Raw genomic sequence first — 15528 nt, 5'->3', positions numbered from 1 at the left:
AATATTGGAAGAAATACCCTCACTTTGAAAATCAACAGGATGGAGCTGATGAGATTAAGACAGGATAGAGGAGTGCCACTGTTCCATTCTTTAGGGAGATCTCTGTGTTCCTGCACCCACCTTGTGTTCCAGAAGTATGCATGTCAGCACCTTCAGGCAGGTCTCCACCCCTAGCAGCTCCAGTGGGAGGTGCATGGGGAAGTCGGCAAGGCAGAAGCGGTGAGCGTCGGGCAGGGCGAAGGCCATGGGCGCCTGCATCTCCGTGGGGAGGATGGACACCTGCGGAGTAAACAGTCATTGGTTTATCATTTGAACCATTGTTTATCCTTGCAAAAATTGGAAGTTGATTTTTGGGTCCAAAACGTGACTTTACTTAGCCCCTATTTCGCTCTTTGAAGCCAAAAGGAGCCATTGGCACTGTAAAATCCATTCTTGATTTTTTTTTTGCCAAACTGATTGTTTTTGACTTATTTTTAGTATTCCTATTTTTAAGATTCGTTGAAATTTATTTTAAATATTGATTGCTATTTCTATCGCTAGCAGTCATATATTGTAATATCATAACATCAATACAGCCTTCGGGCTGCGACTATAGTGATACGAAGTTGTGTTCTCAATAAAACCATACTTACTATGGAGAAATTTCAAAACCAATGTTCTTGTGCAACACTATCATATTTTACCGTTTTGTTCAAGTTTAATTTCTTTGTTAAACTGATATACTGATGATTTTACTGTTTTGTAGTCTGAACCTCGTTGAAAATCAATTTGCCAGAACTTAATGGGCCACCCAACTATTTGAAATTTCAAGAAATTAATAAAATTAGTAAAAGACTATTAAAAAAAATCAGTTGACAGTTCTGTTCAACTTTATTTTCTTTGTTATACTGTGCAAGTCCGGGCAAGCTGCCCGATATGATGATGATGATGATGTTATACTGATGATTTTACTGTTATGTAGTCTGGACCTCGTTGAAAAACCATTTGCCAAAACTTAATGGGCCACCAAGCTATCTAGATTTCAATAAATGAATGAAATGAGTAAAAGAATATTTTAAAAAAATCATGATCAGACCTCGACGCGTGTCTTCCCGGGGATGCACACCGGCGCGCTGAGAAGTCGGCAGATCCATGTCTCCAGCTCGCGCACGTCGTGCGTCACCAGGCTCGCCTTGTCGTCCGTCCGATTACCCGTTAGTACGCCCCACACAGAATTCCTGCACAGGAAGAGAGAGAAAGGAAAAAAGTCATTATTCAATCTCAATACTTTAGGTTATAACCACTGCTTTTGTGTCATTACTGGGAGGGGGAATGACCACAGGATTAGGGTTCGCCTTGTCGTCCGTCCGGGTACCAGTTAGTACGCCCCACACAGAATTCCTGCACGGGAAGAGAAATAAATCATTACTCTAAATACAACTTTGTAATGTCCAGTAACATACATGTGTATCCACTGGGCTAAGTACGCCCCAAATGGAATTCCTGCATGGGGAGACAGCTCTATAGAGAGAGAGAAAGAATTAAATTATGAACTTCAAGTTAGATGATCTCTGATGGTTAATATTAGTTTGATTTGTAAGTTAGTTTTAAAAATATCTGATTGAGGAGTGCAGGTTTACATGTATGTCCAGTCTGTGCAGGTAATTTTACAAGTACCTACAAGTGCAGGTGTGCAGAGAAAAATATTTCCAACCCCAAATACCCTTTTGGTAACATTGCTGCCCTATCATTTTACATTCAGTACATTCTCAATGAAATAATTCTCTGTACAACACAGAAACCCAAAATAGACTTTTAATCAAATTCTTAGCATGAAAAATCAGGTTTGGAATCTCTAGAGGATGATTGTCATCTAATTATGATTACAAAGTATGATAGATTCAAAAAATATTTATTTCTGGACCATTACTAATATGCTACTTGCTAAAAACAGGAGAGAGTTTGGTATGATTAAAACATTAAGTTTGTTTGCATGTACAATTTAAAAACATTTCTGTGCGATTACTGTCAGGATCCAAGGTACTTTTTTTGTCTGGTATTTCTTTGTCTGTGCAGAATCTTTGCGATAAAAAAAAGGAGGACCGAAATCTTTATTCATGATTTTTATGGAAAAAACAAGCACAAACCATCCATGTATCTTACAGTTTTGTGTGGTCCAATGCTACATTAATGGCCTGTACATATAACTGCCCAGGTCATGTGTGCACCGTAACACGGCCTTTATGGCCATTAAGGTAACTGCTGGAGTGGATATCTACACAGCGATTACACCCCTACGTGCGCCGGGGCAGCGCAATCACTCTTCAACAGCCGGCAGCTCTGACATGTAAGGTCACTCAGGACACAGAGGAGATGTGCAGAGGTACATATAGCTAAATAAAATTCTGCACCACAGACTGAGGAATTTTAACAGCAAGAAAATTTATCTAGAGGTTTCTATTCATATGAGTATGAAAAAACCCAACTTGGTCAGAGAACGATGACCTATATTACTGCCTGCCTGCCTACGTGCTCAGGCCAGTATTAAGTATGAAAAAAATTAACGTCATCACTGACTTTTCCTTATTCTTGCATTATGAATAGTTCTTTTTCTGGAAGATAACTTTTCTTTAACAAAGAAAGAACAAGAATGCCATTTTTTGTAGTGCATGTAGAAGAGAAATATTGCGAAAAAAAACTGTCCCCTTGTTGGCAGATTAATGGCAGGTAAAGAGAGCTTGGAGACAGTGTTGTTTGTGTTGATTTCAAAAGTTTATCTGCTCCAAGGATATGCCTGCCTGGTAAAATTACTAAAAATGAATGGGCCATATCATAATTTCATATGATTTACAACATACTGGATTCTGTCAATTGAAGATTGGTGAGATATGATCTAGTTACTTAGTCTAAACACCCTCCAGATTAATTTTGGAATTTCTATTGCACTTTTGACTAATGCTTGTAGCCTTTGACAGCTTATACTTACAAGTTGATATCTTGTGAACAACTTCCTAGCCACTTAATGGATCATAATGACCCCAGGGGGGGGTCGTCATGCATTGTTGAAAATCAAAGAAGATTTTTCTAGAAAATCAAAGAAGATTTTTCCAGAAAATCTTCAGATTATTTCAAAGAATCCGAAGATTGTTTAAAAGAATCTGAAGATTGTTCTGAGATTGGTTTGAAAAATCTGAAGGTTGTTTTTATGAATCTGAAGATTGTTCTGAGATTGGTTTGAAACAATCCTCAGATTCAACTTTTAACCCCTTTCACATGACTAGTAAATTAAATCCCACAGCTCTGTAAGTTTTAAACCAAAGATAAGAATTGGACGAAAAACATCAGTCCTTTTTAACACATTAGATTTTATAATATACAAACCTCGGAAAGTCTCCAAAACAATTTGCATCTCAATCCTTCAGCCTAATCATTTGAGCAATGACATCATCAAATTCAATACAATATAAGCTACATTTAATAGCTAATCTTTATTTTTTTAAACTGTTAACATTGTCTAATAACTTCAGGGCCTTAACTTAAGTGTGTTGTATGCCACTTACGGCCTCATCCAAAATCACAATGCAACCTAATGGCCATTTTGGCCTTTCAAGCATGCCTGACTGTATGCCTCATTAAGAAGTTCAAAACTTGTGGATCAAGTTTCTCGTTCGCAGTTTGCTAAACTCAGTGGCCTTGGAGAGTCTCAGTCTGAGGCAAAGACCATAAAGAACCTTGGGTGAAAATGCAAGAGGGTGGCAACCATATGCATAATAAACCGAGAGCTAAGAATCACCAAAGAAGACCGAACATAATATGGAAGATGTTAAGCAAAAACAAGTTATTGTCACCCTCAACAGATCCAGAGGACTATCTATCAGGCAAATTGCATAAAATATGTCATGTGGCGAAATGACTTTTAAAAAGTTACTTGGCAGAAGATTGGCCAGTTCTAAAAATGTTTTTCTGTGGATTTTTTATTGGGTCATTTCTGACCAGTTACTTAAAGGTACTTCAACATTTATATAGCATTGATTGTATATCTAAGTCTACAAACGTCTCCAGATAGATGCCCTTGGAGTCAGAAGATTAACAGATACAGTAGAAGACCCAATAGAGTACAGATTACATGCCATTGGGTGATATCATTGCTGCATACGGCTCTGGTTGTTTCATGAGTGCCATGAAGAAGATAACTTGAAGAGAAATTGATAGGCTCATACCAGAAAAGAAAAGAAGAAGATATGAATAATATCATGAATTATATGATATAAATGTTGTGAGATAAAAAAGTGAAGAAGGCATCTTCAAATCCACGTAGCTCATACATATCATAGTTTTTTCCATACAATTTTTCATGCAGTTTATTACATTCAATATTCCTACCGCACACTCAGTAAACCATATTTGGCACTAACCCAGAGGCATTCCTCTCTGACTCTTAGTCATACATACAGCTGCTACAGAGCAGCCTTAACCTTTGATTTATTGCACAAAAGACTTCGGATCTACAAATGAGGAATGACATGGATTTCCCCTGGCAGCCGGTTTCACCCAGATCAAACTGGTCGCAGCAACAGATGATTAAGATGCACAATCCCCACCTGGGCCAACTAGCATTGATGTTCCGCACACGTACATGTACATGTACAGGCTACCGTGTACCATTCGTAAATTGGCTACACTATAAGTATCGTAAAGACAGTCAAACCTAACCAAGCCACCACCCAGGGGACCAGGGGAAAACTGTCGCTTTGGACAGGTGGTTGAAGAGGACTTGAGCAGTGACTGTCACCATTCGTAAATTGGCTACACTATAAGTATCGTAAAGACAGTCAAACCTAACCGAGCCACCACCCAGGGGACCAGGGAAAAACTGTCGCTTTGGACAGGTGGTCATCTTGAAGAGGACTTTAAGGAAGCTGCAACGTTCAAGGCCTAGCTATACATCCCCTGTATGTCCAAGTTCCAACATTTCTTTCAACCGTAAGGAAGTTGACATGACCGACAGATGAATCATGATCAAGACGCATAAGACAATTTTATAGGTACAGGTACACCTTATACATGCCCTTATCTGAAGCCTGATCTACGTAAAAACATATTAAACGATTTTGTAGGAACAGGTACCTTATGCATGCCCTTATCTGAAAACTTATCTACTCTACACAAAAACATAAACAAATTTCCAGGTACAGGTACCTTAAATATGCCCTTATCTGAAACCCTATCTACACAAAAACAGTTTCCAATTTCATGCCATTTGCACACACAAGGTCAGGCCGACTACACGCCTGCCAGGAGGGTTTTTCTCCAGGACCTGTGCTTCAATTTGCCCACACTGCTCATCAGTGCTTAATGTTAGGCCACACCAATTTAATTTCTTGGTTAACGGATTTTTTCTCTAAATTTTAGCACAAGGACATCATGAAAACAGAAGGCTGGGGTGAAAACTTGCACCTGACCCTGTTCGCTCCTTGAAACTGTGTGCACCAAAGTACAAACTTTCCTCAGAGATTCTGTTTTCATGTTGATTTTCCAATCTAGCATTTTTTTTTTAAATCCGTTAAGCAAGCAATTAAAATGGTGTGGCCTAATCAGATTGAGTGGACAACTGGCACTGTGCCTGGCAACAGTTTCTCCTCTGGGCAGATAAAATTCAATCAGTAAAGGGACGGTCACACACTGGAAAATAGAGCTCTGAAGAACATTTTCTGTGCCAATATGACCAAATATGTCAATCACTAGGTTATTTTCAAACATTGGCCCTGCCTCTGGAACTAGAACTTAGTAGAAGCCGTGAGTTTGATCTCTGCTGTGTTGCTCACCACGCATGCACGCTACCGGAAAGGGTGTCAGTCCTTACGACGGGACATTAATCCGTAGTCCAATGTTTATTGTGCTTGTCGAAAAGAGCTAGGGGAATTTCCCCGTTACAATAATGAACCTGTAAATACTGTACATAGCGTCTGTCTTCTCTTCATGACAGAGAAGACAGACACTATGTACAGTACTTATTAATAAGCTCTTCAATAAGCTAAACTGGTTTGAGATCACTTTTCTTTAATTCCTCAATATGATTATTGAATAAAAAGCAAACGATATAGCAAACACTCTGGCGTAATGTACATGTGACTGTTTTCATTTGGCTGCTGGGTGACACACCCAAGAAGCAAGGCATCAAATCAGTAGCTATTGTACACTATAGGTAAAACAAATTAATATGATAACGATATTGCAGGCCAATTTTAATATTCATGATAGTAGAAGTGTCTTAATATGAGTAGCATATAATATATGTACATAATGTATTAAACCAGCCAACAGGTAATTGTACCTGGTCCCATCCTGGTACAGTCATGAAAGAGAAGGATTTCCATACCCACTCCCCTTTATTACCTGCTGATCATCAAAGGTCTCTTATTGACATACATGTATACTAGTATGGGTGATTCTTGGAAAGGGAATGATGTTATCATAACTGTTACAAAGTTCAATCATAAAAAGACACCTGACATATAATATCGTCTCATCATCATATGTGACTCTCATCAATATTGGAGAAAACAGAAAAAAGTATTGTGAGCCCTGTACAAGGGAAGAGCCTGGACAGAAAAGACCCTTTCAGAATACAGTTACTAAGTTAGGCTCCGTGTAGTTGACTGAAGATAAAGTACAAGCTTGTCCTTTGGGTTCCCCTTCCAGTACTTAGAGTAGCTGTTTGTCAGTAATTAGCAGTGCCAACGCAACCCAGACATGCTTTATGGCAACACATTTCAATATTTTCACTTTGCCATTTAGTGTAGAACATAACATGTCCCCTTACGCACATATATACGTGCACATCTATTAATGTCAACAAGAAACAGACTAGTAGGCTGATAGATATTCCTGTTCTTATTTCACAAACAAATTTTGAACTAGTGCAGATGTTTTGACAGCCACCCTGCTTTCTTATTCTAGGCGTAATGAATTATAAATTACTTGTAAAGAAGTAACGATCTCCGCAACTATATCTTAAGTGTGTTTGCATATTAGGTCATTAGCATAATACTGCTGGAGAAGTGAAACATTGGTACTCAAATTTCAAATTTTGGTTGTTAAATAAGAATATTGTAATCATCGATCTACCATCATGATGAAACTACCGGTATGTACGATACTATAGTTAGTAGGCAATCTATGAAAAGCGGCTGTACAAATACATGTAAGATGCGAACAACAAGACTTGGTAAAAACCTGTGTTATGTACATCGACCTGGTACACAAGGTCAACAGGCCTGTCAAGGACTTTGTTACACTGGTTATTGATTATAAATTTTTGGGCTGGTCTATTCTAAAATATAAAGTATTCTCAACATTATTATTCCTATGGCACTCAAGAAGGGGGACAATCCTGTGGTTTGAGAAGTCAGAGTATGAATACTATGATGACCAAATTTGTAATAAAATTATAACATACTGCAGTTTCATAGCATTTCTTTTGGGCCAAAATAAAATTTCACTGCAAAATCAAATCAAATCAGACCAGGGTTAAGGTTTAAAGACAAGGCTGGCATTACCAACATAAACCCATAACCCACATGATAAGACTCCAAGAAAAGACTGAAGGAGAGAAAAATGTCACACTGACTAGCAAATGTTCGCCCTGGGACTCTGACAACATTAAAGTCATGTACATAGAGGTCATGCTTCATACACATGTGTATACAGGAGAGTCTGCATTATGTCAAGGTGCCAAAAAAAAACACTTTGGGGAAAGGGTATCTGTACTAAAAGCTCCATGGATTATCTGGAACTGGACACTTGTTCAACGGCATATTCAGAATACCAGAGAAAGATAAGACAGCAATTTTCAGTCTATACCATAACCACTAATGTTCCTGAAGCTGACCGCACAGACTGAAGGAAAACTGCTCACCCAAGGAGTCTGTGAGCTCTAAATGGCTGGAATATGTCCAATGCCCTCTCAATCACTACATGATTTTTAGGGATTGGTTGATTTTTGCAGGTAGAGCATCCCATCCAATGTACAAAATGTCACAAGGCAGGCTTTCATGCAAGAAATACACTTCGTTATCTGGAAAATTTTGGCCACAAACAAATTCGGCCAAAGGTCATTGACAGACGTTTGGACTAACTTTGAAGAGAGACACACATAACAGTTTTCTAACATGTTAACATCATCCAAAATTTTCCAAAAAGCTTTCAGACTTATTGAAATGCTTGTCACTATGTACAGCACTTAGTTTAAATGTAAACACAAAACACACACGTTGTAACACAAGGCTTATAAATAAGAACAAATTCCTTACCTAAACGTTCCCTTGGCTGCGCCCACTTTCTTCCCCCCAGTCCTCTGATTACAGGCGTCGATCAGTCTCTTCAGGATAAACAGGCATTCTCGGAACGTGGAGAAGAAGGGGTGGTGGCTGACGATGCACAGCGACGTGAGCGTGTTGTTCCTCACGCGGCCCTGCTTCCTCCTCCGCCTGTGCGTCTGCGGCTCTCCCTCGTCGTCTCCGTCTATCGACTCAGTTCTGGGTTTCTGTAACGTCTGTTGCTCGCCCGACAAGTTGCGCCCGTGGTCGGTAGAGTTCCTCTTCTCGAAGGGGCGGTAGAAGTTCATGCAGATTCCGAACCTGACGCGGTTGGAGTCCTTCTCGGTGAGGGAGAAGACGAAGGAGTTGTCCTCCCGTAAGGAAACGCGCTTGACACCGGCGCTGATGCAGCCCTCGGGCTGGCAGAAGAAAACAACGTCCGGGGGGAGGGGGAAATCATCGTGGTCCTCCACTGGGTACCTGGAAAGTAATAATTATTATGAGACAAAATTTGTTAACGCATAATATTTCATTACTGAATGCAGCTGCCGGAAGTTCCCATGACAGCAGATGCAGAAACCAGTGGAGGAGGATGATGATAATATTTTCAAGAAATGCAACTCTTCTTCAGACAAAAAAATATTGGACAAGTCCTGATATAAACCTAGTTTTGTTACAGTTGAAAGTCTACATGCAAATACAGAAGAAGATTTTATGGCCCTTTGATGGCCATCTGTGCTTCACCATTTATCCTACAACCACGAAACATAGAAAGAGAACTATTGCTAGTAATTTTTAATATTAGATCAAATGCAGTCATAATGTTCAATGTATTACTACTAGTTTTAAGAACAATCTAGTTTTCTCCTGTTCAAAGGTTTCTATCTCACCAAAAATAACAAATCTAAACCCTGTCACAGCATGTTTTCACAGACTGTTGACACAAGTTAATCACACGGCTCATCAGTGTTTGTAAACAACTACAGCTAATCCAAACAAAACTATTCCCATCAACTTTCACTGCTACAAGTCTCCTCAATCCATCAAATGGTGCATAAATAATGAAACCATACATGCAACCGTTACTATAGAACTTGTTGTTTCAATAATGGTAGGACTGGTGCAGAATATAGCAGATCACTACCTACTGAAATAAGGAACAATCCAAATAGTATTTGTAACAGTATTTAAACAGTCACTCAATCTAAGTTGATTCTAACAAGAAAGTATCTGAGTATCAAATCTAAAGGAGGGGTTAACATATCTTTGAGGCTGTCACCCTAGGATTGAAATGGACTCACTGTTATTTACCCATGCAAACAGCAACTAATCCAAACAAAACAATTCCCATCAACTTTCACTAAGCACTGCAAATTTCTTCAATTCATAAAACTACTCAGAAATAGGGAATAATGTTCAAATACTGGTAGCCATTCAACGCTTTAAAAAGTGTCTGAAAATTTAAGAAAAAAGTAGTAACCTTTTAGCACTCTGAAGTAGCCGTTTGGCACCCAATTCCATATTTGTTACAGAGTTAGGCAGCAGGGAGAAGGTTAAGAATTTGAAACTGTCATGAAAATTGTAATTACTAGTAGACAAACTGTGAGCATGTTTACCTTCGTAGCAGCTCTGGAGTTTGTGCGGCACTGTTTCCATTGGGGTTCCTGGCTCCCACAATCACGATGTAGTCCAGAAGTCTGGGGCAGAAGTGGCTTTGACTGCCTCCTGCTAAACTTCCCGACATCTTTGGTTTAGTCTGTTCTCACTGGAATTTGGAAAAATAAAAAAGTTTGACATTAAGTTTTTTTTTAAATATGCCAACCTGGATATACTTCTTATCGGAGGTTTCTTATCCAATGCAATATAGTTCCCCTTTCCCCACACACCCAATTAACACTCTTCCCTTTTAGAACTAGATTTGCATTGATATCTTTTTTAGGGGAAAAAGGTGACATTTTGGAGCAAGCCCGGCCCATTAAACCCTTTCAGTAGACAAAATAAATTTCTATGCCCGAGGGTTCAAATGGGGAAACATGTTTTAGAATTTGCCCAAAAATGACAGTAATAAGTATCAAGTAAAAGTTAGACCTTTTATATGACTGTGCATAAATCATAAAACGTCAGTCGTACAAGTATTGAACTGGCAGCATCATTATTTATATTTATTGATTACTAAAAGATGACTGACACAGTCACAACTTGCAAACTGTCTGGTCTGAACAAACTGGCTACAAGTTCCAGTCATGTTAACAGATGTTCCTTTTCATTTTTGTGTCATACGATATCCTCTGACAAAGGAATCAAAGGATCTGCCCTATTCACATGACTGAACTCTCTCAAGGTCTTGATCATGCTTCAATTATTGTGTATACCAAAAATATACGACACTGGCTACAAACAAAACAAACATGTTATTCTGACTGCCAATCTGCAAAAGCAGCTGTAAAATTTAATGGTCACAACGTTTTCTGTTTGAATGGTGCACTTCTCATTATTTCTACAGCACAGAAGATGAATGGATATACATGTACATGTACATAAAAAATCAGCTGCAATTAATTTCAGCAATGTATTAATAAATGAAGGTGGTGGGGGGGGTTGGCGGAAGTGGTTGAATTGGACAGGGGGTAGGTAAAAATAGATATGCCCGGATTGGACAGGGGGGTAGGTAAAAATAAAATCTGGACTTAACAGGTGGTTGGGGCAAAATAATGAAATTGGATTGGACCGGGCTGCTGTGTAAAAAAAGGCTGGATCAGACATGGGGTTGGGTCAGAAGCTAGTAATTGAGACCTCTTCCATCCCCCTACTAATACTCAATAATCTTTGGGGGGGGGGGGGAAGAGCCCAAATTAAAGCCTCTGTGCCATCCGATTATTACCGGGCCGCCTACACTTGCTACCCTTTTTCAGGGTAGCGAGTACCCTTTTTCAATCGGATGGCACCCAGGCTACAAAAGCAAAAGGCAGCATGTGGAACTTGTAATGTATACAAAAGATATTTAGATTTTTCCTCCTGCCATCCTCACCACCCCTGCCTACATCTGCCTGCCCTGTTCACTTCTGAACAGGGCTGTCTCCAGCTTTAAATTTTTTTCTGTCCTACTCATTGTTTGGGAGCCGATTTTTTTAATTTTTCATTGTTAAATTTGTCATTCTAAGCTTAAAAAAATACAATTTCATCAGTTTTATCTCATGAATTTGATATTTTGGGGACATAAGGGGTTGATTTTTTTTCTGTCCCAACAAGCAAATTTCCCTCCCGGGACGGAAGGACGGGTCCTGGAGACAGCCCTCCTTCTGAACATGCCCTGAGGCCACATGTGCCTGGCTTTACAGGAAACATTTGCAACAGCACAGACATTGATTTTGATCTGCAAATTTAGAGGTCTCTGAGAGCTAAAACCTACTAGTAGTGTAGTCTCTATACCAGAGTGACTTCACTGGATAATGGGGAGAATAATTTGCCTGGGGTGTTTGGCTACCAAAGGGATTGACTGGCCGGAGGGGAGAATGTTAACCTTACCATGGACTGACTCTCCCGGCCAATAATTCCTTTTTATGCCGAATTCTACAATCCGTACCCCTGTCGGAAGACCTCGGGTAGAGGCTACTAGTAGGCCTATATGTATTTAGGTAATTTGTTGCAGAAATGTCATCAAATTAATCAAAAAAATTGTTTTTTTTGTTATTCATAACACAATTTTACCACACTCATGCATCTGACTGGTACGTGATCTAAACCACAACATTATTTCTATATGTGATCCCCTGCACTATTCTCTTTCAAAAACAATTCAAAATACAGGACGAAATGAATGACAATAACCTTCTCGGGGAAGGTAACTAGTTTACATGACACACACCCCCTTTTCTGCACCATAGGTATGCAGGAATGCAGGTGACATCCGGCAGAAAAACCGGTTCAGGCCGATCTTTCGTCATCATACTGTGGAGAACACACTCGATTACCTCTCGCGGACAGAGCTTACAATTAGGAGCACAATTTACATGATTGTATACCTTAAGGGTAACAGTGCCCCCGCTCTGCGTTACACATTTTACAGTCATCGCTATACAGGACACGAAATACTGGGTGCAAGGTGCACCCAAAATTGGAGCTGTGCATCTAATTGTTTTTTACTGTGGGTGCAACAGTCAACCTAGAGACTTTTATAGGCTATAAGGTTTACGATACTATAATTTGTACACAAAAAAGCAATACTGTGTTTGATTTGTTTGGAATGTTGAAGTTAGAAATAAAGATTGAAGTTCAGCAAGGTAACTACGTTTTGCTGACATTTTACTTACGTTTTATGTAGAGCACCCAAAATTCTTGGGTTTGCGGATTTGATGGGGTGGTCTACAGGGGTGGGCTAGTGGGGTGGGCTACCTCAGCATCTACCCTTTCTGGACCTCAAGGCTGTGCATGGGGGTTTAGCATTGAATGGAATTTCCTTGAGGAAAAGATGGGTCACTCTGTGGGAGGGCCGGAAAGAATGCTTTATTTTGCTGAAGGATCATATTGCTTTGGGGATGCTACAGTGGGGGGTGGAGGTGGGCAGTGAGCATACTGCATACATTTACATCGTGCAGGAGTTTGTTATCCCCAGTTTTAGATTTTTAAACATGGAGGACTATGTTCCCTGTTCCTTTATATACTGCTCAGTCAGGCCAACAGGACAGTAGCATTCTGGCTGCAAGAAAGAAATGAGCAACAAAAGCAACTCTATACATTGTACAAACACACACACTTAAAACATTCCAACCCACGCTCATGCACACTGACACACATAACCACAAATACATTGTACATTGTATGCAAGCACATGCATTCAGGTACATTCTAGTCTAAATGTGAGACATATGTTTTGAATTTTGTCAAACAAAGGCTCTCTCATTCCCTAGCTGTTCTATGCAACCTCCAGTTTATTTCCCCTTGTACCTCTTCCCTAAAATCCTAATTAATTGTATACTGAGTACTTAGAAGTTTGTTTATGATAAATGGCTTTTCTACCAGTCTTGGTGCTGTTACCTTCCCTCTAGCCCACCCACAGCTTGACCCAGATCCTCTTCAAGGAAATTCCATAAGAGGCCAAACCCCCATGCACAGCCTTGAGGTCCAGAAAGGGTAGATGCTGAGGTAGCCCACCCCACTAGCCCAACCCTGTAGACCACCCCATCGAATCCGCAAACCCAAAATTCTTTCAGTGCGCCTAAATTTTCAGGTTCGGGTTTTTATCAGCGTCGCAAAGATGACTTTCGAGCCCTGCAGTCGTCTTGCAACTAACAGACAACGTATATACAAACGGCAAGACATCGGTCGTTTTTTTTATTAGCGTCGCAGCGTGGCGACGTCATGACGTCACGTCCCTGCGTCACCTTGTTCGATTCGCAGGGCGGTTCGTGAATCTTTCATGATGTCCTTCAGAGCGCGCGGGGCGCTTCCGCACTCACAACCAGCCCGACATTTCCTGCGCAAACCGACCTGCCCGCTAAGCTAACAACTAACAACAATGCCCCTCCTGCGTCAAACAGGACCCTGTTTCAATTTGTAATCCTTAAGAGTGACAGATCGGTCGGTCGAGTGCGCGGAAATCTGACTGCGAGCTTCGCGTTTTTGCACGGATATGTTTTTAAATGGCTGCCAGTATCTCAGCCTTTCGTTTTCGTTCGTCACATGATTATCATTGCCTTCTTTCTGATACGATTTACACATCAAGCTAGTGTAATTCCAATGTAAAAATGGCTAGATACAGTCCGGTGGACTTTCCGGATAATCGGGATGTCCAAACATAATTCCTGTGACGGACAGGTCGAGCAGACGATACTGAAGGTGACACTAGCACGCAGCGCTGGAAATGGAAACCCGGATGCAAATAAGGCCCTTACCGTATCAAATTACCTCCTTCTGACACCTGTTATCCCGCCAGGTTGAAGAGACACTCCGCGCTTCTCATCCTTTCTTGCATAGGTAACGTTTGTTGCGGCGGGCGACGCGAAAAAGCTTCGATTCCGTCTGGAAATAAATAATTGTGGCGATCACCCAAACCCTGACGGCGCCATCTTGCAGAGGTGTGTACTGTAACATCCGGGACCTGCCGCGGAACGTGCCACCTGGAGGCACACACGGGGGGTTACACCTGCTGACGGGGGGATCATCTTACAGTCTTTGTTTTCTTCATAAATTTCGTTCATAGGCATACTTAATGGTAATATGATGTTCAACCAAGGTATATTTGGATCTTATATGCAAAAAAATCTTGCTAGTAGATACTAAAGATCACTCACCGAAAAAGTCCATATTGAAAATCAAAAACAAAGTGCAAGATAACTGAAAGTATTTTTTTCAATTTATGAACCAACAGAACAGTAAAAAAAGAATCATTTGACTACCAAAATATTATATTACGAATTATTTTATGGCTCTGTGCTTGTTACATCATTTAGAGTTAACGTTACCGCATAACATCCATTGTTTACGTCAAGTGCTTGTGGTGCAAATGATATCAGACATGTTTAAATTTATTTACCCCTCTCTGATGGCTTCGCCCGTTTTGGGTTTTCCAAACGCCACATATGTGTTTGCACACTTTTAAAAGCCGTGCGACAGATACAATATGTAAGTGCGAAATGACTCATGAACGCAAATTTACTTACACCCAAAGTACTCAGAGAACCACACAATAACGTGACGTCACAACGTCTAGTGGTTTACGCTATATTTAGCACCACACCTTCGCTAGAGAACCTGGAACTGACGATACAAATTACAAATTAATGAGACACCTTCTCATTGGCATTTGTGTGCCCAAAGTACCACTCATGACTACATCAACAGCTTGTTATAAAAGCATGTTAAACACTAGAGGGAGTTAAAGGGTTTAGAAGAGACTTATAGGGCAGCACGGAAATGATCGGATGTTTAACATTTCAGGACTTACGCTTTGTAATTTGAAAGCAATGAAAAAAGAACAGATATCCAAGTGACACACACTTTCTCGTTCACATATCCAGTTAGCCTGCCTTAAATGCTTTCCGCACGCGCACTACCTATCCAGTTTCTTACCAGTGACTTAGAGTACCAGCAGATGAATGAATATATTAACAGATGAATAAGTATGTAGGTATATTCGTGTGTCTCGTAAGGCAATGGAATTGTACAATTTCTACTCAACTTATCTACGTTTCCTTTTTTTTCCTTTTTTGGGAATGATACGCCAAACACTCTC

At 40.1% G+C, this 15528-nt stretch overlaps 1 protein-coding gene across 8 annotated transcripts in view; it reads right to left on the bottom strand.

The window, feature by feature from the left end:
* Positions 1 to 14400, bottom strand: part of LOC136429815 (MAP kinase-activating death domain protein-like) — a 57985-nt gene extending 43585 nt beyond the window's left edge. For 5 of the 8 annotated variants that reach the window (XM_066419797.1, XM_066419795.1, XM_066419796.1 and 2 more), the window contains exons 1-5: positions 14189 to 14400; positions 9914 to 10062; positions 8292 to 8777; positions 1076 to 1217; positions 121 to 279 (exon numbers count right to left, since the gene is read on the bottom strand). In XM_066419797.1, coding sequence (XP_066275894.1) covers positions 121 to 279; positions 1076 to 1217; positions 8292 to 8777; positions 9914 to 10041 — 915 coding nt within the window. In that variant the 5' untranslated portion in view covers positions 10042 to 10062; positions 14189 to 14400. The remainder of the gene's footprint in view (positions 1 to 120; positions 280 to 1075; positions 1218 to 8291; positions 8778 to 9913; positions 10063 to 14188) is intronic. The other 3 variants (XM_066419800.1, XM_066419802.1, XM_066419803.1) reach the window with 1 other exon arrangement.
* Between the last annotated feature and the right edge of the window lie 1128 nt (positions 14401 to 15528).

The sequence above is a fragment of the Branchiostoma lanceolatum genome, chromosome 3 (assembly GCF_035083965.1).
Source record: "Branchiostoma lanceolatum isolate klBraLanc5 chromosome 3, klBraLanc5.hap2, whole genome shotgun sequence".
NCBI classification, from domain to species: domain Eukaryota; kingdom Metazoa; phylum Chordata; class Leptocardii; order Amphioxiformes; family Branchiostomatidae; genus Branchiostoma; species Branchiostoma lanceolatum.
Note: the sequence above shows the minus strand (reverse complement) of the source record. Positions and strands in the feature narration are given on the sequence as shown.